Source organism: Ranitomeya imitator, chromosome 4, assembly GCF_032444005.1.
Source record: "Ranitomeya imitator isolate aRanImi1 chromosome 4, aRanImi1.pri, whole genome shotgun sequence".
NCBI classification, from domain to species: Eukaryota; Metazoa; Chordata; class Amphibia; order Anura; family Dendrobatidae; genus Ranitomeya; species Ranitomeya imitator.
The window spans coordinates 495833600-495858402 of record NC_091285.1 but is presented as its reverse complement, the minus strand read 5'-3'; the positions used below and the strand labels follow the sequence as shown (position 1 = coordinate 495858402).

General features: G+C 44.0%; 1 protein-coding gene across 2 annotated transcripts in view; it reads left to right on the top strand.

Moving 5' to 3' along the window:
* Positions 1-1069: 1069 nt before the first annotated feature.
* Positions 1070-24803, top strand: part of GLDN (gliomedin) — an 81635-nt gene continuing 57901 nt past the window's right edge. The window contains exons 1-2 of one of the 2 annotated variants that reach the window (XM_069766006.1): positions 1070-1602; positions 9262-9313. In XM_069766006.1, the coding sequence (XP_069622107.1) occupies positions 1222-1602; positions 9262-9313 (433 nt within the window). In that variant the 5' untranslated portion in view covers positions 1070-1221. Of the gene's footprint in view, positions 1603-3798; positions 4009-9261; positions 9314-24803 lie in introns of those variants that run through there. The other variant, XM_069766007.1, reaches the window with a different exon arrangement.

Genomic DNA, 24803 nt, shown 5'->3' with positions numbered 1-24803 from the left:
TTTGGATATTTTTTGTCATATAGGCTCCCCAAAGTCACTTCAAATGTGATGTGGTCCCTAAAAAAATGGTTTTGTAAATTTTGTTTGAAAAATGAGAAATTGCTAAACAACTTTTAACCCTTATAACTTACTAACAAAAAATATTTAAAAAAAAATGATGCAGATGCAAAGTAGACATGTGGAAAATGTTATTTATTAACTATTTTGTGTAACATAATTTTCAGATTTAAGGGCATAAGCATAAAAATTTGGATAACTGCGAAATATTCTAAATGTATGCCAAATTTCTGATATTTTCACAATTAACGCTAGCCATATCGAACAAATGTTACCACTATTATGAAGTAAAATATGTCACGAAAAAACAGTCTCAGAATCAGTGGGATCTGTTGAAGCGTTATAGAGTTTTTACTGCATAAAGTGACACTGGTCAGGTTTTAAAAAATTGGCCAGGTCAATTAAGGTCAAAAATGGCTCGGTCACTAACAAGGATGCATAAAAGCAAAAACATTTAGTTTTATTTTTTACAGTTATTTTGAATATTTAAGGTATGTCACTATGGGACATATTTTCTCCAGTGGCATATATATTTATTAATTATTATTATTAGTTATTTAAGAGGCTATTCATTTTGAAGTAATTTTAAAAACTTATAACCCAGACAAAATAAACAAACATGTGAGTTGAACAAGCTTAGTTTATATTGTATTTGTAAGTGCTGAACCATGACAGATTTATTTTTCTTTGAGTGTAGTGACTAGCACTGCTCTTAAAGATGAGCTTTTCCAATTTCTTGCCTTATACAAAGATTAGATTTTCACCAGAGGGCTGAAGTTTGTGCCTAATAGGCTTATTGTCTATGATATTTCTATACAATGTCAGCCTTCCTTGTCAAGTTTTCTGACATCTTCTGGTAATTGACTGCTCCTCTTTACAAAAGAAGCTTAGACTATGACTGCTGTTTCCAAGACACCCTTCATTCCCTTATGGGGCCCCTCCTTGCCTCTCCCGGACACACGCCTCTGCCATCACTTCCACATCATTAATTTGGATCTGAAAGTATAATCTTTGTTAAACAGCCCACGGCAAGTCAAGACATTTAAACAGACTCCAGCCCATAAAAAGCACTTTGTTATCCAAGAGAAGACGTTTTTCTTCTTCTGGAGATTCTTAAGAAGAGGACGCTGAGCAGAGTGTGCTTGCTTTAAAACGACCATTGGCATGGGGACAGAAAGGGTTGTGAGTTTGGTGGCTTGTTCTGAAAGAGGAAGCTATAGTGTGGTCCTCAGAGGTGTGATAGCTGTCCTGGCCATTGTCACACTGCTCAATGTAGGTGGAACCTTATTTATCCTACTGCAATGGAGAGATCTTGCTTCTAGAGTTAAGGAACTGGAATCCTTTCAAAGACCTTCCCAGGAGGACACGTTGACAGCTCACCTGAACCAGTTAGTTTCAGAAATAAAGGATAAAGATTTAGAAGAAACAAGAACACAGGTCTCCAGAAACAAAAGGAGCCATCGCCACCGGCAGCAAGAATCCTACATCCGAGCTGAGAATGAAGACATGCTAATGATGATGAGGATGACATATTCACTGGTCCCGGTAATCTGGAAACATGCGTATATCACCATGTAATCAAACTGATTTATTATTAGGCTAGATTCACAGAGTCCATCGATTGTGCTGGAGAAAAATAGAGCGAAGCATTTCTAGTCTGGTAAAATGATGGACTCTGTGAAGGAACCCAGAAAACTCCTTTATAGCCTATGGGGTAGTAATTATGCCTGGTATATGATGGATCAACATATAGTTATTTTTCCATTTTTGCTCCTCTAGTGGGACAGAAAGCAGGACATGTTTATAGCACAGATGATCTTCTGTTGGTTTTTAGGCATTATTTACATGTCACTATTTTATATCAGTATTTTATAGTTATTCCTTATACTGAGGGAAACACTATAATAAAAATGTTTACACCTGTTGTATTCTGAAGTTTAGAAATATTGATGCAAAAATTAACCAAACTACTGACATGTGAATAAAGCCTAAATGACATCACTCTTCCAGTCATGCATTGCATGTGGACTTCCAGTGTTTGCCTACAATCTTAACATTTACAAATTGCAGAATAGCAGAAAATGCCCCTAACTAATATTTCATCACAAATGCATTCTTAACTTTGTTATCTCCAACCACACAAGTTAGTTGCTTTTAACTTATACTGATCTATATAGTATAATACTCTAATGCTAGGGTCACATGACTGCTTTTCTCTCATCTGTGAAAATCAGTCTGATTATGCCAATCACACTCTGATCAGAGTGTGATTTGATTTTCTCAGATGTGGAAAATAAAAAATAGAAAAATAAGTTTCTCTATCCAGTCTGTCCGCAAAAATCCGACTATATTTAGATGTTATCTGACTGTGATTCGATTTTCCACGGACCCACGGACGTGAATTGTCATGTACATTCTGTTCATCGGAGGAAAATAGGGCATGTTGTGATTTTTTTTCCTTGGACCTCACGGTCTGAGAAAAAAAATTGAACCTGTGCATGACCTTATTGACAAAAACATGGAGACGAATGCTAGCCATCAAAACTACAGATAGCACTTGTCCAATTTTTAAGGAAGCATGCACCAGCCCTAACATTTGTTAGTGGTGTACGATACATAAGATATTTTACCAATCATCCAATAAGACATATAAAATGTTGTAGTAAGTGACCATACATAATGATAATGAGGTTTACAGGATTATAATTTACACAGACATGTGGCATTCACTCTTCATTAAAACAATTAGGTGAACTGTTACAACCCAGAGATGCAAGGTAATGACCATTTCAGCCTGTGATTATGTTGTCTGGTGACTTTATGGAAATTCTACTCCAGTTTCTGTGCATATAGGAAAGGTTACTAGTTTTACATTTGTGTATTATTTAAAAGACCGGTGTTTTGTATGATTGGAGCACTGGAGTAAGATGCGCCAAATTCATGAAGAGGCATCCACGTATTTAATGATCTTCAATCATCACTCAACTGTGGTGCGCCACCGCCTGAAATGTACACAAGGCAAGAGCTGACATACAGCATTTCCATCATAATTTGCACCACCTTCGTGGCGTAAATTATGATAAATTTGTCATACGTGTTTGGTAACATCCCAACAAAGTTTCTTGCATTTTTCAAAACGCAAAAAATCTCAGCATTTCTGCTTAACTAACAGTTGCAAATATTTTTTGCAACATTTCAAGCAATTTTGCTCCTGAATTTTTGCAAAACCTCTTCAGGAACATTCCTATTATTTTGTAGCACTTTTGAAGACAATGTAGCATAATTTTTACCATTATAGAAACAATAATATATTACAATGCAATTATAATTATTGCACCATTGGTTGATCAGTATAAGTCTCGGTACACATGATGCCATTTTTGGCCATGTGACAGGACAAGTGTCTGGATTGCAAGCCCAGGTTTTTATGTTCCTGCACTTGTACATAAAGCATTTAACATGTCACATGTTCAGCTTGCTTTGAGGTTTCTACCTTTACAAATCAACACAAAATTTTGTCAGTTTTTCAATCAATGGAAAGATTTGCAAAAAAATAAAAATTTGAATAAATCTGATAGTTAATGCAATCCATTTGTGTATATAAATTCTGTACATTTCTTTTATGCAGGATTTATTGTGGATTATTTCAGTCTTCTCTTACAGTGGTAGAAATATACTATGGAACAACTTACGAGTTTCCTTCTAATTTTAGTATAGAAGAGTCTAAATGGAAAAGATGCAACAAAGCAGCCTGTCACATGATTCTTGCTGCTCAAACACGGGCAGCATGAGTGAGAGCCTGGCTGTACGATCACAGTCCTGCATACCCTTCTCTAATATGCTTCAGCATTTCAGAGAACATATACCCTACATTAAAGATCTGTCCGGGGACCATAGGCGGAAGTCAGACTAGTCCGGCTCCTCCATCTGGCTTCTCCAGCATTGCTAAAGGTGAGTGGCAGGTCTCTTATTATGGGATAGATCTGTAAATCCATGACATCATATTCACAGACATTGATGACTCAATTGATCACCTTAGGGTACCGTCACACAGTGCAATTTTCATCGCTACAACGGTACGATCCGTGACGCTCCAGCATCGTAACAATATCGCTCCAGCGTCGTAGACTGCTGTCACACTTTGCAATCTACGACGCTGGAGCGATAATTTCATGACGTATGTGCGATGTAGAAGCCGTTGGTTACTATGCGCACATCGTATACGATATATGTTACACCATGCGATCATGCCGCCACAGCGGGACACTAGACGACGAAAGAAAGTTTCAAACGATCTGCTACGACGTACGATTCTTAGCAGGGTCCCTGATCGCAGGAGCGTGTCAGACACTGCGATATCGTAACTATATTGCTCGAACGTCACGAATCGTGCCGTCGTAGCGATCAAAATTGCACTGTGTGACGGTACCCTTAGAGTGGACGCTTTTTTTCTTCATTTACATATGTACCTCCAAGCAGGGTTCCTTGGGGACTCAAACATGCGTCCTTGTCAGTAAGTGCTGCCAGCCACACTTTTCTCTTAGACATTAACAATTCGGTTGTCACAAATTCTCTTCATGGAAAGGACAACCCCGAAACGTCTAGGTGTGTTGTCCCATGTCTAATCAATTCTGTGTGGCATCTCATAAGATATTCATGAACTTTTTATTGGGCATGTTGGTGTTAAAATTTGAAAATCTATTTCTGCATTTGTTTGCCATGAAGAGAATTTGTGATATGGCTTTGAAAAGAAAAGAAAAATATTTCAAAATTGAAACATCAGTATTCATGAACGTTGTTTATTCCATTGATTGTAGATGGGTTTGAGGGATCTCAGTGCATGTGATGAGTGAAAACTGCAGCCTGACGATTGAACTATATGTAGAGAGCTGTCAATCATCGGCAGCAGATCTGGGAATATTCAACCAGGGAAAGTACTGGACTACTCTGATCTCCAGATATAGTCCTCTGATGACAGTATATGTTCCTGAAGCGTTTCAGGGAAAATTATACCTGACCACAATCATGCATCCCGGCTCTAATTCACGGAGCTTGTAGTTCAGGTAGCATGAAACATGAGACTGGTTCCCAATAAATATCGTGCACAGTACACACCTGGCCTCTGGCTTTAAATACTACCTATTCATGTAGTACTACTCCCTTTCAGGCTGGTTAAACATGAGCGTTGATTCTCCCATGTGAGAGAATTGGGCCGATTATGCTAATGACACTCTGCTCTAACTCTGTCAGTTTACGGTGATTCGATTCTTTCCCATGAGAGAATTGTATCACAGGTGTGAAAAAGATGGAGTACTTAATTTCTCCATCTTCTCCATTGACTGGGTCCTCGTAAATTGGACTTCACTCGGATAGCATACGAGTGCAGTCTGATTTCCTCGCACCCATAAACTTGAATGTGTCCGATTTGCGAAACCACTCGCAGCATGTTGCATTTTTTTCTCTTTCAGGACCGGCATGAAAAAAAAAATAGCACATAAGCAGTGCCCCTTGGTACAGCATTCGGCCGAGTGCTATCATAATAAATAACATAATAAAACATCAGATAGGTCTCAGACAAGTTATATGCTCGTGTGAGCAAGACCACAGAGTTAATTCTGTAGCAAAATTAATTTAGAATATGTTAATTATTTTGATATTGCAACAAGTTTTGTTGTACAGGGCTTGCACCCCACCTCCCTCGCTCTTTTCTAACAAAAGACAGTTATGGTCTAGAGAAGAACTGTACTAACTTATAATATACAGTGGTATTAAAAAGTGTTCGCCCCCTTCCTGATTTCTTATTCTTTTGCATGTTTGTCACATTTAAATGTTTCAGATCACCAAACAAATATAAAAAATATTATACAATGAAAACCCAAGTAACACAAAATGCAGTTTTAAATGAAGGTCTTTATTTTTAAGGGAAAAAGAAATCCAAACCTAGAGGACCCTGTGTGAAAAGTGATTGCCCCCTAAACCTATTAACTGGTTGAGCCACCCTTAGCAGCAACAACTGCAAAGTGTTTGCAATAACTGACTATGAGTGTTTTACAATGCTCTGGAGAAATTTTTGCAGAATTGTTGTAATTAAGCCACATTCCTGGGTTTCCGAGCCTGAACTGCATTTTTAAGGTGATGGCACAAGCATCTCAATCAGATTAAGGTCAGGACTTTGACTAGGCCACTCCCAAGTCGTAATTTAGTTCAGTTTTTCTTAAGCCTTGCTGGTGTGTTTTTGAACATTCTCCTGCTGTATATTATTAAGTGCGCTTCAGCTTGAAGTCACGAACATTCGCCTTCAGGATTTTTTGGCATACAGCAGAATTCATGGTTCTATTTACCACAGCAAGTCTTCCAGGTCCTCAAGCAGCAAAACAGCCCCAGATTATAACACTACCACCACCATAATTTACTGTTAGTATGATGTTCTTTTTCTGAAATGCTGTGTTACTTCTACTCCAGATGTAATGGGACATACAGCTTCCAAAAAAGTTCAACTTTTGTTTTGTCAGTCCAGAGAGTGTTCTGCAAAAAGTCTTAGGTATCATCAAGATATTTTCTGGCAAAATGATAAGAGCCTTTATTTTCGTATTGCTTAGAAGTAGTTTTTGTTTTGGAACTGCTATGCAGACCATTGTTGCCCAGTCTCTTTCTATACTCTCTGGACTCCCCTCTAGCACTCTGGCACCACTTCAATCCATCCTACACTCTGCTGCCCGACTAATCCACCTGTCCCCCCGCTATTCCCCAGCCTCTCCCCTGTGTCAAGCCCTTCACTGGCTTCCTATCGCCCAGAGACTCCAGTTCAAAACCCTCACACTGACATACAAAGCCATCCACAACCTGTCTCCTCCATACATCTGTGACATGGTCTCCCGGTACCTACCTACACGCGACCTCCGATCCTCCCAAGACCTCCTTCTCTACTCCCCTCTCATCTCTTCTTCCCATAACCGCATCCAAGACTTCTCCCGTGCTTCCCCCATACTCTGGAACTCTCTACCCCAACACATCAGACTTGCGCCTACCATAGAAACCTTCAAAAAGAACCTGAAGACTCATCTCTTCCGACAAGCCTACAGCCTGCAGTGATCCTCAACCTACTGAACAGCCGCACAGCCAGCTCTTCCTTCTCCTAGTGTATCCTCACCCACCCCCTGCAGACTGTGAGCCCTCGCGGGCAGGGTCCTCCCTCCTTATGTACTCGTGTGCCTTGTTATCTGCTCATGTTTAATGTATTTGTCTATATTTGCCCCGTATTCACATGTAAAGCGCCATGGAATAAATGGCGCTATAAAAATGTATAATAATAATAATAATAATAATGATGAAGTCATAAACACTGACATCAACTGAGGCAAGTGAGCCCTGTAGTTCTTTGGATGTTGTTGTAGGGTCTATGTGACCTTTTGGATGAGTAATCGCTGCTCTCTTGGGGAAATTTTGGTTGGCCAGCCACTCCTTGGAAGATTCACCACAGTTCCATGTTTCACCATCTGTGGGTAATGCCTCTCACAGTGGTTCGCTGGAATCCCAAAGCTATATAAATGGCTGTATAACTTTTTCCAAACTGATAGATCTCAATTTCTTTGTTTTTTCATTTGTTCCAGAATTTCTTTGGAACGTGGCATGATGTCTAGCATTTGAGGATCTTCTGATCTAATTCACTTTGTCAGGCAGGTTCTTTTTAAGTGATTTCTTGATTAAGAACAGGTGTGGCAGTAATCAAGCCTGGGTGTGGATAGGAAATTTGAACTCGGCCTCCAAAATATGTGATACCCCACAGTTAATTTATGTTTTAAAGGAGGAGAGGGGGAATCACTTTTTTACACAGGGCCCTGTAGGTTTGGATTTCTTTTTCCCTTAATAAAGAACTTCATTCAAAAACTGCATTTTGTGCTTACCTGTGTTATCTTTCTCTAACATTTAAATTTGTGTGGTGATCTGAAACATTTAAGTGTGACAAAGATGCAAAAGAATAGGAAATCAGTAAGAAGGCAAACACTTTTTCACAATTCTGTATGTGTTTCATCATACCACCTAATTATTAAACATATATTGGCCTGACCTGAGCATAAAAATGGAGGCCCACTATGAGAACTGTCCATGGGGGCATCATAACAACAAATGTGTGCAAGAGCTTTGCACAGTTCACTGAGTTCTGTTAATTGTAGCCAAATGTACATTGCTTATTGTAAGTAATGATTTACATACTTTAAAGGGAACCTGTCACCCCGTTTTTTCAGTACGAGATAAAAATACTGTTAAATAGGGCCTGAGCTGTGCGTTACTATAGTGTATTTTGTGTACCCTGATTCCCCACCTATGCTGCTGAAATACCTTACAAAAGTCGCCGTTTTCGCCTGTCAATCAGGCTGGTCAGGTCATATGGGCATGGTGACATCGCTGTTTCTTCCCCCAGATCTTGCATATATTTCCGGTGGTGGCGTAGTGGTTTGCGCATGACCATCTTCTGACTCCACTGGGCAGGAGAAGAAAAAACGTGCGATCGGCGCTATTTCCCTGGTGATCTGTGGGGGCGGCCATCTTCCTGAGGCCGCGCGTGCGCATATGGAGTCCTCTGCTGCCCGAGGCTTCAGGAAAATGGCCGCGGGATGCCGCGCATGCGCAGATGTAGATCGCGGCGGCCATTTTCCTGATGCCGAGTCGCATCTCGGCTTCAGTAAAATGGCTGCCGCGATCTCCATCTGCGCACGCGCGGCATCACGCGGCCATTTTCCTGAAGCCCCGGGCAGCAGAGGACTCCATATGCACACGCGCAGCCTCAGGAAGATGGCCGCCCCCACAGATCACCAGGGAAATAGCGCCGATCGCACGTTCTTTCTTCTCCTGCCCAGTGGATTCAGAAGATGGGCATGCGCAAACCACTACGCCACCAACGGAAATATATGCAAGATCTGGGGGAAGAAACAGCGATGTCGCCACGCCCATATGACCTGACCAGCCTGATTGACAGGCGAAAACGGCGACTTTTGTAAGGTATTTCAGCAGCATAGCTCAGGCCCTATTTAACAGTATTTTTATCTCGTACTGTAAAAACGGGGTGACAGGTTCCCTTTAAATTTGGAGTTGAGTTCTCTTTCACTTCTGCAATCTTCTTGCCTGCTTATCTGTGCTTCGTCTACACTTCTCTCAGGACTCAATGTAGTTGCATGCTATTCATAAAATGCACTTTCATTATAGGTTCGTGTCATGCTTGATTTGTGCAACAGTACAAGAGGAATATGTCTAACAGGTATGTCCATAGTTGTGCCTATATGTGATAGGAATGGAGTTAATCAATATGAATGGGGAGATTTGTCAGTTCATGTGCATAACAAAAAGTCTAAGTGCAGAACTCAATGCACTAAAAATTAGAGTAATCTTTATTAGAGAATACCTTAAAGTATACTGTATAATGAAACAAAAAAGCTTACACAAAGGTGGTAAAAAAAAATCCAGAAAAAAAGAGAGAAAACAACACTGCTTTGTCTGGTAATAAGTAATATACAATAATAATTGAAACCACAATTTTGTGCTAATAGTAAGGTATTACATATAAAATAGTAATGGCTCTCAACAGAAGAATCAAGAGAGAAGCATGTTCTTTATTCCCAGACCAGGTAATATTGTTTCTGGATTTTGCTCTTTCTTCTGGATTTTCTTACTACCTTTGTGTAGCAATTTTAATATGATTATGCACTTTGAGACATTCCCTCTTTTTTTGCTTTACATATTGTTAATGTTATCTAGGGACTCATAAGCTTTGGGCTTATTTTGATGTGGAACAATATCACTTCCCATTTCTTTTTACATATTCATACAGTAAATCAGAGTTAACCTGGTAAATTGTCAGCAGTTCTCATACAGAAGACAGCACAATATTATCCATTTTACATTTCAAAAATAATGCAGAACATAATGTGACTAATTTTACTCTCTCCTTTCTGGGGGGGCGGTGCACTTCCAAAGATTAATAGTATGAGCCATTGGCATGGTTGTGCTGATGTAACGAACAACATATTTTATCCCGTGATTCGACTACCTTCAGAGCAACGCTTGCATACTCTATAGCAACGAAATTGCAAGCACACTCTCTTTGCTCAGAAAACGTGGCACATTTAATAGACTGCAGTGGTTGCCCATAGCCTATGAAAAAAAAATCCCTTGGTTTTTGAAAACAGTGAGGATTTTTAATTAGAGACAAATTGCAAACTTATTTATTTTTAATAGCAGTTTGCAATTTTATCAATTAGTTATGATGATGATAAAACCCCATTATGCCCCCATGAACCTGACAAGTGTTACAAGATGCATAGCCATATTATAGAAATTTGTCTCCAGACTTCTCACTAGAAGCATCAAAGAGAGCTTTTTAGATGATTTATGGAGCCTGAACTTGGGACTGTTCAGAGAATATATACTTTAAAACCAAGAACATTGACAAGGTGACTAGAATTAGACATAGGACTAGGGTTGAGCGAAACGGGTCGTTCATTTTCAAAAGTCGCCGACTTTTGGCAAAGTCGGGTTTCATGAAACCCGATCCGACCCCTGTGCGGGGTCGGCCATGCGGTACGCGACTTTCGCGCCAAAGTCGCGTTTCAATGACGCGAAAAGCGCCATTTCTCAGCCAATGAAGGTAAACGCAGAGGGTGGGCAGCGTGATGACATAGGTCCTGGTCCCCACCATCTTAGAGAAGGGCATTGCAGTGATTGGCTTGCTGTCTGCGGCGTCACAGGGGCTATAAAGGGGAGTTCCCGCCGACCGCCATGTTACTGCTGCTGATCTGAGCTTAGGGAGAGGTTACTGCCGCTTCGTCAGAAGCAGGGATAGCGTTAGGCAGGGTCCATTAACCACCAAACCGCTTGTGCTGTAGCGATTTCCACAGCCCAACACCACCTTCGGTGTGCAGGGACAGTGGAAGCTACATTTTTTTTTCCCCCTCAGCGCTGTAGCTCATTGGGCTGCCCTAGAAGGCTCCCTGATAGCTGCATTGCTGTGTGTACGCCGCTGTGCAAACCAACTGCTTTTTTCAAAGCACAAATCCTCTTGTTCCTTCCTTTCTGCACAGCTATCTTTTTGGTTTGTACACACTTTTTATTTAATTTGTGCATCAGTCCACTCCTTATTGCTGCCTGCCATACCTGGCTGAGATTACTGCAGGGAGATAGTAATTGAAGGACACTCCCTGTTTTTTTTTTTTTTTTGTGGGAGATTAAGATTGACATTTCTGCTAGAGTGCCATCCCTGTCTGTGTCATCTCTCACTCAGTGGGCCATAGAAAGCCTATTTATTTTTTTGCTTGATTTTGGTTCTAAAATCTACCTGAAAAAATCACTACATCAATCAGTGGGAGAAAAATATTGGCCTCAGGGCTTGTGTGCCACTCCTGACTCCTGTGTGCATCATCACTCACTCAGTGGGCCATAGAAAGGCCATTTTTTTTTTTTTGCTTTATTTGGGTTCTAAATTCTACCTGAAAAAATCAATAAATCAATCAGTGGGAGATTAATATTGGCCTTTGGGCTTGTGTGCCAGTCCTAAGCGTGCCATCTCTCTCTGTCTCTCAGATAGTGGGCCATAGAAAGCCTATTTATTATATTTTTTATTGGGTTTATAAATTTTCCCTGGAACAAAAAAAAAAAAAGTGGGAGATAAATATTGGCCTCTGGGCTTGTGTGCCACTCCTGACTCCTGTGTGCGTCATCTCTCACTCAGTGGGCCATAGAAAGCCTTTTTTTGTTTTATTTGTTTTCTAAATTCTCCCTGAAAAAATCATTTTATTTTATTTGGTTTCTAAATTCTTCCTGAAAAAATCATTTTATTCTATTTTTTTTTTCCTAAAGTCTCCCTGAAAAAAAAAAAAAAAAAACAAATCAGTGGGAGATTAATATTGCCCTTTCTGCTTGTGTGCCAGTCTTGACTCCTGGGTGTGCCATCTCTCTCTCTCTCCAATTGTGGGCCATAGAAAGCCTATTATTTTTTTAGCTTGATTTGGGTTCCAAAATCTACCTGAAAAAATCACTACATCAATCAGTGGGAGATAAATATTGGCCTCTGGGCTTGTGTGCCACTCCTGACTCCTGTGTGCGTCATCTCTCACTCAGTGGGCCATAGAAAGCCTTTTTTTGTTTTATTTGTTTTCTAAATTCTCCCTGAAAAAATCATTTTATTTTATTTGGTTTCTAAATTCTTCCTGAAAAAATCATTTTATTCTATTTTTTTTTTTTTCCTAAAGTCTCCCTGAAAAAAAAAAAAAAAAAAACAAATCAGTGGGAGATTAATATTGCCCTTTCTGCTTGTGTGCCAGTCTTGACTCCTGGGTGTACCATCTCTCTCTCTCTCTCCAATTGTGGGCCATAGAAAGCCTATTATTTTTTTTAGCTTGATTTGGGTTCCAAAATCTACCTGAAAAAATCACTACATCAATCAGTGGGAGATAAATATTGGCCTCTGGGCTTGTGTGCCACTCCTGACTCCTGTGTGCGTCATCTCTCACTCAGTGGGCCATAGAAAGCCTTTTTTTGTTTTATTTGTTTTCTAAATTCTCCCTGAAAAAATCATTTTATTTTCTTTGGTTTCTAAATTCTTCCTGAAAAAATCATTTTATTCTATTTTTTTTTTCCTAAAGTCTCCCTGAAAAAAAAAAAAAAAAAAACAAATCAGTGGGAGATTAATATTGCCCTTTCTGCTTGTGTGCCAGTCTTGACTCCTGGGTGTGCCATCTCTCTCTCTCTCTCCAATTGTGGGCCATAGAAAGCCTATTATTTTTTTTAGCTGAATTTGGGTTCCAAAATCTACCTGAAAAAATCACTACATCAATCAGTGGGAGATAAATATTGGCCTCTGGGCTTGTGTGCCACTCCTGACTCCTGTGTGCGTCATCTCTCACTCAGTGGGCCATAGAAAGCCTTTTTTTGTTTTATTTGTTTTCTAAATTCTCCCTGAAAAAATCATTTTATTTTCTTTGGTTTCTAAATTCTTCCTGAAAAAATCATTTTATTCTATTTTTTTTTTTTCCTAAAGTCTCCCTGAAAAAAAAAAAAAAAAAATCAAATCAGTGGGAGATTAATATTTACATTTGTGCTTCAGTGACAGTCCTGCGTGTGTGGCATCTCTCTCATTTGTTGCCACCAACAACAGAGTGTGTAACATTGTGCCTGATTTTCGTTGTGGTCTCACTCACCTGTAAAGGGGTAGCTAAATCATACTGAAGTTATAGCTCACCGTGTAATTTGTGTGACAGCAACAAATACCGTTAGTTTGTTTACGTTTTTAAAGCAATGAGGAAGTATGGTGGAAGAGGTCGTGGCCGGGGGCGTTCATTGTCAGCTGGTAATGAGGGTAGTGGTAGTGGTGGAGCATCAGCTGGTCGTGGGAAAAAAAATATTGCACCTAAGTCTGGAGCTGTGGAGCCAGGTTCGTCGTCTGGCTACACAAGGCCTCGAACGCTCCCTTTTCTGGGAGTAGGAAAACCGCTTTTAAAGCCGGAGCAGCAAGAGCAAGTTTTGGCTTATCTTGCTGACTCAGCCTCTAGCTCTTTTGCCTCCTCTCGTGAAACTGGTAAATGTCAAAGCAGCGCGTCGTTAGTGGATGTTCACGGTCAGGGACAAGTCGCTTCCTTGTCCTCTTCAGCAAAAACAACAACAGAGAAGAATGCAGCAGGCGACACAACGGGTTACTCCATGGAGCTCTTTACACATACCGTCCCTGGCTTAGAAAGTGAAGCAGTTAACAGTCCATGCCCATTACAAGTTGAATCTGACATGGAGTGCACTGATGCACAGCCACAGCCAGACTACTATGCTGGTCCTTTGACTCAGACCACAACATTGCCCTCGCAGGGTGCTGATCAAGAATCAGACCCTGATGAGACTATGTTGCCCCATCACGAACGCTATACCACCGACCGACACGGTGACACAGACGAAGTTGCACACGAGCTACAAGAAGAGGTAATAGATGACCCAGTTCTTGACCCCGATTGGCAGCCATTGGGGGAACAGGGTGAAGGCGGCAGCAGTTCTGAAGCGGAGGAGGAGGGGCCGCAGCAGGCATCAACATCGCAACAGGTTCCATCTGCTGGGCCCGTATCTTGCCCAAAACGCGTGGCAAAGCTAAAACCTGTTGGAGGACAGCGTGGCCATCCGGTTAAAGCTCAGTCTGCAATGCCTGAAAAGGTATCCGATGCTAGAAAGAGTGCAGTCTGGCATTTTTTTAAACAACATCCAATTGATCAGCGCAAAGTCATCTGTCAAAAATGTTCAACTACCTTAAGCAGAGGACAGAATCTGAAAAGTCTCAATACAAGTTGCATGCATAGACATTTAACCACCATGCATTTGCAAGCCTGGACTAACTACCAAACGTCCCTTAAGGTTGTAGCACCCTCGGCCAATGAAGCTAGTCAGCAACGCAACATCCTTTCCGGCAGTGTAGGGCCACCATTTTCCGCACCACCTGCAGTATCTGTGCAGGTTTCTTTGCCAGGCCAAAGCCGTCAGGGTCAGGGAATCACCAGTTTCGTAGTAGGAAACACTGCATCTAGGGCACCGGTGGCAACAATACCATCTCCCACCGTCTCTAAGTCTGCCATGTCCACCGGCACCCCCGCTAGTTCCACGATCTCCAGCTCTCCAGTCCAGCTCACCCTACATGAGACTATGGTTAGAAAAAGGAAGTACTTAGCCTCGCATCCGCGTACACAGGGTTTGAACGCACACATAGCTAGACTAATCTCGTTAGAGATGATGCCCTACCGGTTAGTTGAAAGCGAAGCTTTCAAAGCCCTGATGGACTACGCTGTACCACGCTACGAGCTACCCAGTCGACACTTTATTTCCAGAAAAGCCATCCCAGCCCTCCACCAGCATGTTAAAGAGCGCATCGTCCATGCACTCAGGCAATCTGTGAGCACAAAGGTGCACCTGACAACAGATGCATGGACCAGTAGGCATGGCCAGGGACGTTACGTGTCCATCACGGCACACTGGGTAAATGTGGTGGATGCAGGGTCCACAGGGGACAGCAAGTTTGGGACAGTTCTGCCTAGCCCACGGTCTAGGAAACAATTGGCTGTAGCCGTTCGCACCCCCTCCTCCTCCTCTTCGTCCTCCTGCAGAAGCGAGAGCTCGTCCACAGACCGCAGTCGCACAACCACTCCATCCGCAGCTGCCACTGTTGCACACCAGGTCTCCCATTATGGGGCAGCTACTGGCAAACGTCAGCAGGCTGTATTGGCTATGAAGTGTTTGGGCGACAACAGACACACCGCGGAAGTTCTGTCCGAGTTCTTGCAGAAAGAAACGCAGTCGTGGCTGGGCACTGTAGATCTTGAGGCAGGCAAGGTAGTGAGTGATAACGGAAGGAATTTCATGGCTGCCATCTCCCTTTCCCAACTGAAACACATTCCTTGCCTGGCTCACACCTTAAACCTGGTGGTGCAGTGCTTCCTGAAAAGTTATCCGGGGTTATCCGACCTGCTCCTCAAAGTGCGTGGACTTTGCTCACATATCCGCCGTTCACCCGTACACTCCAGCCGTATGCAGACCTATCAGCGTTCTTTGAACCTTCCCCAGCATCGCCTAATCATAGACGTTGCAACAAGGTGGAACTCAACACTGCACATTCTTCAGAGACTGTGTGAACAGAGGCGGGCTGTTATGTTTTTGTGGGAGGATACACATACACGGGCAGGCAGTAGGATGGCAGACATGGAGTTGTCAGGTGTGCAGTGGTCGAAGATTCAAGACATGTGTCAAGTCCTTCAGTGTTTTGAGGAATGCACACGGCTGGTTAGTGCAGACAACGCCATAATAAGCATGAGCATCCCCCTAATGCGTCTGCTGATGCAAAGTTTGACGCACATAAAGGATCAGGCGTCTGCAGCTGAGAAAGAGGAAAGCCTGGATGACAGTCAGCCATTGTCTGGCCAGGGCAGTGTACAGGACGAGGTAGCGGGCGAAGAGGAGGAGGAGGACGAGGAGGATGATGGGGATGATTATATTTTTAATGAGGAAGCTTTTCCGGGGCCACTGGAAATTGGTGGCGCGGCAAGTCCGGGTTCTGGTTTTTTGAGGGACACAAGTGACGTGGATTTGCCTGAAACTGCCCCTCAACCAAGCACAACCGCAGATTTGAGAACTGGAACTTTGGCCCACATGGCAGATTATGCCTTACGTATCCTCAAAAGGCACACACGCATAACTAAAATGATGAATGATGACGATTACTGGTTGGCCTGCCTCCTTGATCCTCGCTATAAAGGCAAATTGCAAAATATAATGCCACATGAGAACTTGGAACTAATATTAGCAACCAAACAATCAACTCTTGTTGACCGTTTGCTTCTGGCATTCCCTGCACACAGCGCCCGTGATCGTTCTCACACGAGCTGCAGGGGCCAGCAGACCAGAGGAGTTAGAGGGGCAGAAATCAGAAGTGGCGTTGGCCAGAGGGGTTTTCTGACCAGGTTGTGGAGTGATTTTGCTATGACCGCAGACAGGACAGGTACTGCAGCATCAATTCAAAGTGACAGGAGACAACATTTGTCCAGTATGGTTACAAACTATTTTTCATCCCTTATCGATGTTCTCCCTCAACCGTCATTCCCATTTGATTACTGGGCATCAAAATTAGACACCTGGCCAGAATTGGCAGAATATGCATTGCAGGAGCTTGCTTGCCCGGCAGCTAGTGTCCTATCAGAAAGAGTATTCAGTGCTGCAGGTTCAATACTAACAGAAAAAAGGACTCGTCTGGCTACCCAAAATGTAGATGATCTAACCTTCATTAAAATGAACCACAACTGGATTTCGAAATCTTTTGCCCCACCTTGCCCGGCTGACACCTAGCTTTCCTATGAAAAGGTCTTGCCTGTGGACTATTCTGAATGCCTTTTCCAATCTCGTAATTTTCTGCACCTGATTGTCCAGCATACGACATGTTTACACCTCACTAAATGGCCAAACTCCCCACACGGGGCCGTGGTATCGACACTTGGCGACAGCACCCGTGAGAGTGCAGTTTGTCTGAAGAGGTGGGTGAGCCCGCTTTTGGTCGACGGCACTGCCACTGGGTCCCTCCTAGGACAATAAAGTGTCTCTGGCGGTGGTGGTGCGCACCCAACGTCAGACACACGGTTGTAATATGAGGGGCCCTGGGCCTGTACCGCCGGCCACAAGACAGTTTCCCCCCACCCCAGCTCAAACAGTGCTCTACCACTTGCAAAATTATCTCACAGCTCCACCAATGTTTAGTCTATGCGCTGACATCCTTCAATGCCTGCCACTGACAATACCATTGTATTGACATTTTTGTTATGTTAGGCCTTCGATGCCTGTCTGTGGTCACTCCTTCCACTAGGCCTCCACTGACCACACCACTGCTGCCCGTGTACCCCTGTAACCAATTTAAAATTGCCTACAGCCATGTGTTATTATTTTAGGCCTTCGATGCCTGTCTGCGGTGACTCCTTCCACTAGGCCTCCACTGACCACACCACTGCTGCCCGTGTACCCCTGGAACCAATTTAAAATTGCCTACAGCCATGTGTTATTATTTTAGGCCTTCGATGCCTGTCTGCGGTGACTCCTTCCACTAGGCCTCCACTGACCACACCACTGCTGCCCGTGTACCCCTGGAACCAATTTAAAATTGCCTACAGCCATGTGTTATTATTTTAGGCCTTCGATGCCTGTCTGCGGTCACTCCTTCCACTAGGCCTCCACTGACCACACCACTGCTGCCCGTGTACCCCTGGAACCAATTTAAAATTGCCTACAGCCATGTGTTATTATTTTAGGCCTTCGATGCCTGTCTGCGGTCACTCCTTCCACTAGGCCTCCACTGACCACACCACTGCTGCCCGTGTACCCCTGGAACCAATTTAAAATTGCCTACAGCCATGTGTTATTATTTTAGGCCTTCGATGCCTGTCTGCGGTGACTCCTTCCACTAGGCCTCCACTGACCACACCACTGCTGCCCGTGTACCCCTGGAACCAATTTAAAATTACCTACAGCCATGTGTTATTATTTTAGGCCTTCGATGCCTGTCTGCGGTCACTCCTTCCACTAGGCCTCCACTGACCACACCACTGCTGCCCGTGTACCCCTGTAACCAATTTAAAATTGCCTACAGCCATGTGTTATTATTTTAGGCCTTCGATGCCTGTCTGCGGTGACTCCTTCCACTAGGCCTCCACTGACCACACCACTGCTGCCCGTGTACCCCTGGAACCAATTTAAAATTGCCTACAGCCATGTGTTATTATTTTAGGCCTTCGATGCCTGTCTGCGGTCACTCCTTCCACTAGGCCTCCACTGACCACACCACTGCTGCCCGTGTACCCCTGTAACCAATTTAAAATTGCCTACAGCCATGTGTTATTATTTTAGGCCTTCGATGCCTGTCTGCGGTCACTCCTTCCACTAGGCCTCCACTGACCACACCACTGCTGCCCGTGTACCCCTGGAACCAATTTAAAATTGCCTACAGCCATGTGTTATTATTTTAGGCCTTCGATGCCTGTCTGCGGTCACTCCTTCCACTAGGCCTCCACTGACCACACCACTGCTGCCCGTGTACCCCTGGAACCAATTTAAAATTGCCTACAGCCATGTGTTATTATTTTAGGCCTTCGATGCCTGTCTGCGGTCACTCCTTCCACTAGGCCTCCACTGACCACACCACTGCTGCCCGTGTACCCCTGTAACCAATTTAAAATTGCCTACAGCCATGTGTTATTATTTTAGGCCTTCGATGCCTGTCTGCGGTCACTCCTTCCACTAGGCCTCCACTGACCACACCACTGCTGCCCGTGTACCCCTGGAACCAATTTAAAATTGCCTACAGCCATGTGTTATTATTTTAGGCCTTCGATGCCTGTCTGCGGTGACTCCTTCCACTAGGCCTCCACTGACCACACCACTGCTGCCCGTGTACCCCTGGAACCAATTTAAAATTGCCTACAGCCATGTGTTATTATTTTAGGCCTTCGATGCCTGTCTGCGGTCACTCCTTCCACTAGGCCTCCACTGACCACACCACTGCTGCCCGTGTACCCCTGGAACCAATTTAAAATTGCCTACAGCCATGTGTTATTATTTTAGGCCTTCGATGCCTGTCTGCGGTCACTCCTTCCACTAGGCCTCCACTGACCACACCACTGCTGCCCGTGTACCGCTGTAACCAATTTAAAATTGCCTACAGCCATGTGTTATTATTTTAGGCCTTCGATGCCTGTCTGCGGTCACTCCTTCCACTAGGCCTCCACTGACCACACCACTGCTGCCCGTGTACCCCTGGAACCAACATCAGAAAATATAAAAATAAGTATTTTGCTTATAAAAAAGAAAATACTGGAGAGATATCAAATGCAGACATTTTAACATTAAAAACAAACACATACAACAAAAATCTGGTACAGTACTAAAAATGGCCACCAGCTACAATAACTTTCTCCTGCAAGTAGTTAACTGAAAGTTTTTTTCAATTTAAAACACAGATATGGCATCCACCGAGTGTTGTCCTGTCGCGTCTTCTTTATATTATTGCCAAGAAGATGCAAAACAATGAAAATAATAAAATCATTATTTACCAAAAAAATAGAGTAAGTCAAAACCACATTGCAAATAAACATTCATTACAAATAAAGAAGCAGGGCGCGTCCGAGGGTGAGTATATACCTAATAAGAATATAATCACCCTCGGACGCGCCCTGCTTCTTTCCGACAGCCTTCCTTCCTAAGAATCAGCCCTTCCGTGGTGTAGAGAGAGGGTTTGTTACACTCCAAGGTGTTCCCCAGGTTGCCTTTCCTGAGCTTCGATCTTCCGGCTCTCGTTTAGTAGTTGTTGGAAACTACGCTGCATTGGGCCTACAAATTGGGTATGGGGTGTAGAGAGATGGTGTGTTCCACTCCAAGGTGTTCCCCAGGTTGCCTTTCCTGAGCTTCGATCTTCCGGCTCTCGTTTAGTAGTTGTTGGAAACTACGCTGCATTAGGTCTACAAATTGGGTATGGGGTGTAGAGAGATGGTGTGTTCCACTGTAGAGAGATGGTGTGTTCCACTCCAAGGTGTTCCCCAGGTTTCCTCTCCATTGCTTCGATCTTCCGGCTCTCGTTTAGTAGTTGTTGGAAACTACGCTGCATTAGGCCTACAAATTGGGTATGGGGTGTAGAGAGATGGTGTGTTACACTCCAAGGTGTTCCCCAGGTTTCCTCTCCATTGCTTCGATCTTCCGGCTCTCGTTTAGTAGTTGTTGGAAACTACGCTGCATTAGGCCTACAAATTGGGTATGGGGTGTAGAGAGATGGTGTGTTACACTCCAAGGTGTTCCCCAGGTTTCCTCTCCATTGCTTCGATCTTCCGGCTCTCGTTTAGTAGTTGTTGGAAACTACGCTGCATTGGGCCTACAAATTGGGTATGGGGTGTAGAGAGATGGTGTGTTCCACTCCAAGGTGTTCTCCAGGTTGCCTTTCCTGAGCTTCGATCTTCCGGCTCTCGTTTAGTAGTTGTTGGAAACTACGCTGCATTAGGCCTACAAATTGGGTATGGGGTGTAGAGAGATGGTGTGTTACACTCCAAGGTGTTCCCCAGGTTTCCTCTCCATTGCTTCGATCTTCCGGCTCTCGTTTAGTAGTTGTTGGAAACTACGCTGCATTAGGCCTACAAATTGGGTATGGGGTGTAGAGAGATGGTGTGTTCCACTCCAAGGTGTTCTCCAGGTTGCCTTTCCTGAACTTCTATCTTCAGGCTCTCATTAAATTGTGGTTAAACGGAACAACTGCATTTGGCGTACTAGTTGGTTTGGGGCCTACTATCGGTGTCTGCCGCTCCTTGCTGTTCTCCTGGTTTCCTGTCCTGAAATTCCGTTTTCAGGCGCTCGTTAAGTAGTTGTTAATGTTAGACTGCATTTGTCCTACTAGTTGGGTTGGGGCCTACTATCGGTGTCTGCCACTCCTTGCTGTTCTCCTCCACTGAACAAAGCTGTGCCGCCTGTTTACTACTGTTGCCAATTTTGAACTGCATTTCGACTACTTACTGATTTGGGCCTACTCTCTGTGTCAGCCTCTCATTCCAGTTGTCCTCCACTGCAATGCCCCCTGATTAGTCCTGTGTTACCAATTTTGAACTGCATTTAGCCCACTTTATTCTTTGGGCCTATATCTGTGTTTCCTCCTCATCCTGCCCATTGCCCAGCCAGTGATAGATGAGTCTGCTGGTACATTGACCCATAACGCAACATTTCCCGTGCACGCTACACTGCAAGATTGTGACCCTGCTGAAAGTCAGGTCCCCCTTCCCTCATACCATACCACCTTACACGGGGACAAACAGGAAGGTGCAGATGAAAGTGCAGGTTCCTTCATCAGGTGGGGGGAGGAATACTAGTTGGCGACGTCACTGGCACAGGGCCTCTCATGGTACGCAAAAGTGTTGCTGCCGGTGGGAGGCGCCCCCGCCGTGCAAACACACCGCTGTACTTTGAGGGGCCCTGTGCCAGTGCCAATGCCAACGAGTGGGCCCCCCCTGCTTGCTCAGGTTCACAGCACTTGCAAAGTTGAAATACTTACCTCTCCCTGCTCCACTGCCGTGACGTGGTCCAGATTTCCTGGGCCCACTAATTACTTGAACCAGCCCTACCCACCACAACTTTAGCCAAATGACCCCCAATTTCAAATGCCTTCCAATTATTATAAGGTAAATTACGCTTGACAAGCTTCATTAAGAAGAATGGATGGTTTTGACATTAAAATGGGCACTCTAGGTGTTTTCCTGGCCCCCACTCACTGCTGACTATGCTGCCCCATTGACTTGCATTGGGTTTCGTGTTTCGGTCGATCCCGACTTTACGTCATAATTGGGCGATTTCACTCGACCCGACTTTTGAGATAGTCGGGTTTCGCGAAACCCGGCTCGACTCTAAAAAGGTCAAGGTCGCTCAACTCTACATAGGACCTCTAGTGTTGGACGGGCCCAGCAGAGCACCAGAGAATCCTCCGGGGGCCCTCTCATTCTGAACGTTTAGAGCAGTGATTTTCAACCTTTTTTGAGCCGCGGCACACTTTTTATACTTAAAAAATCCCGAGGCACACCACCAACCAAAATGGCACAAAATGGTGCGTCCAGGTTTGAGATGAAAGTCTGCAGTCATTCTATGTGACTGCAGGCTTCTGAATTCTCACAGCACAAGCACTGCACACTTTCAGGATTCTCCCTTGCCGGTGGCCAGAGTGGACGGTCATGACAGCACAAGTATGTGATTTGGATACCTCTGGCCACATTCTAACTAGACGTGTCCGGCCTCAGTCAATTCATTTTCATTGAATGAGGCCACACATGTCTAGTCAGCACGTGACCGCATGTATGTAAATCACCAACATCAGAGAATTATGATAGCAGTGTGCACTGTGAGAATTCAGAAGTCTGCAGTCACATAGTATGACTGCAGACTCATCACAACCTTGGACATCCCCTTTAATGTTCCTAACAAATAAAAATGAGAATTAGTATCACAAAAAAAACACATTTACATCCAGGTACCTGATAGATGACGTTGTTTGTGGAGTCGCCTCTTTCTTTTCATCTTCACCTTGTCCAGATGCCATGATGACTCTTCTCATCCACCGGCAGAGCTCGTTTCTGCAGACTTCCATCTTCTCCTGTCTTCTGCAGCACATCCCGACACAACACCCTTAAAGATAGCAGTGGGGTATGGGGTATGGGGTATTCCGGAGTTTAATGCTCCGGAATAACAATATCTGCCCTAGGCTGAGCCCCTGAGTAAATAATTGCCCCTCACTTTATTCCCAGCACATAATATGACCCTCACTGTCCCTCTTATGGTACATGCCATCCACACTACCCTCTCTCTCTTTTCCATACTTCACACTGCCTTCTCATACGGTGTCCCTCATAGAGAGCCCAGTCTCTCTACTGTGCCCCTTCATTACACTCCTCCTACTTGGCATACTGTCTCCTCCTGGCTGTTACCCTCACACTACTCAGTATCTATTATGTGTCCACTCACACTTTCATCCCCCCATACTGTCTGCACACATTTCTAATAGCCTCCTCCTGTACATCCCCCCCCCTGCTAACATACCCCTCTCTCCATATTTCCTCCTCACACATTCCCCCCTCACACATTCCCCCGACTCCCCATACTGTCCTCACACATCCCATCACCGTTGCTCCCAGTACTGTCAGCACACATTTTTCCCCTCGCTACTGTGTCCACCCCCATCTCCCCACTCACCCCCACAGAATATATCCACTCCCCTTCCGATAGAATAAATCCATCCCCTTCCACACAGAATAAATGCACCCTGCCCCACACATGCTAAATAAATTCCAGCCCCCCCCCACGTACACACTGAATAAATCCCCCCCACACACTGAATAAATCCCCCCCACACACTGAATAAATCCCCCCACACACACTGAATAAATCCCCCCACACACTGAATAAATCCCCCCCACACTGAATAAATCTCCCCACACACAGAATAAATCCCCCCACACACTGAATAAATCCCCCCCCACACTGAATAAATCCCCCCACACTTAATAAATCCCCCCACACACTTAATAAATCCCCCCACACACTTAATAAATCCCCCCACATACTCCCCATAAACCCACCCCACGCTGAATCTTCGGTGTCTTCAGCTCCACAGCACAGGAGCACTTACCACCAAGTCTCTTCTTTCTCCTGCGCGCCGGATAGTGACGTCAGCAGCGTGATGACATGACTTGATCACGCTGCTGGCGTCGCTCTGACCCAGCGGTCAGAGCCTCAATTGTACTCGCAGCTGGTAGATGGCTGCGAGTACAATTGATCTCCGGGAGCCGGCGCGCTGCAGCTTCTCTGTGCCGGCTGTCAGCTTGACAGTCGGCACAGAGAACAGCTGACTCCCGTTCCCCGCGGCACACCCGACCATGTGTCGCGGCACACTAGTGTGCCGCGGCACACTGGTTGAAAAACACTGGTTTAGAGCAGAGACACTTTGGCTGAAGTCTGAAGCATCATTATAAGGTAGTACTGACATCTACTTTGAGTTCGGCAGTACTACCTATATTCTTTGTTGAAAAGACAGTGTCTTTTACTGAATGAGGGCCCCCACACTGACACTGACAGCTATACACGCATAATACATGCGTATAAATAATCCGTATACATATATACACTCACACTTACTGTCAGCTGCGTGGGTTGACCTACGGGCTTCAATCAGTTATGGTAAAGGTAGAGAGTTAGACAAAGTTCTCTTTCTATATTAGTGAGGCTATAACTGGCTAAGGGTCCACTCCCATTTCCCATCTCTATCAATAAGAGCTCTTTTACACATCAGGAAAACCAAAGTGGAGAAAGAAACCCTTTAAAAAATTACTTTTATTAATACTTTTTAAAATACCAAAAAATCCTCTTGTATATAACAAAGAGTTTGTAGAGGGACTGATACAGGTAATCCCAAAGAAATTGTCTACTGAGATACAAAAAACATAAAAAATAGCTTGTGGATTTTGGCGCTTATAAATAACACAAAAGGAAGAGCCTAGGGAAGATAGATAGTGCGTCATCCTATATTTATCCTGTCCTTACAGCAGAGGTTGGCACCCTGGGTAGTGAAATAGTGCTTCTGCTCCACGTAGATTGACCCTCCCTGACTCTCAGAAAGGACTCCTTAACAAAGCCACCATCAACACCTACATAAAGTGCTTAAAGTGCATATATAA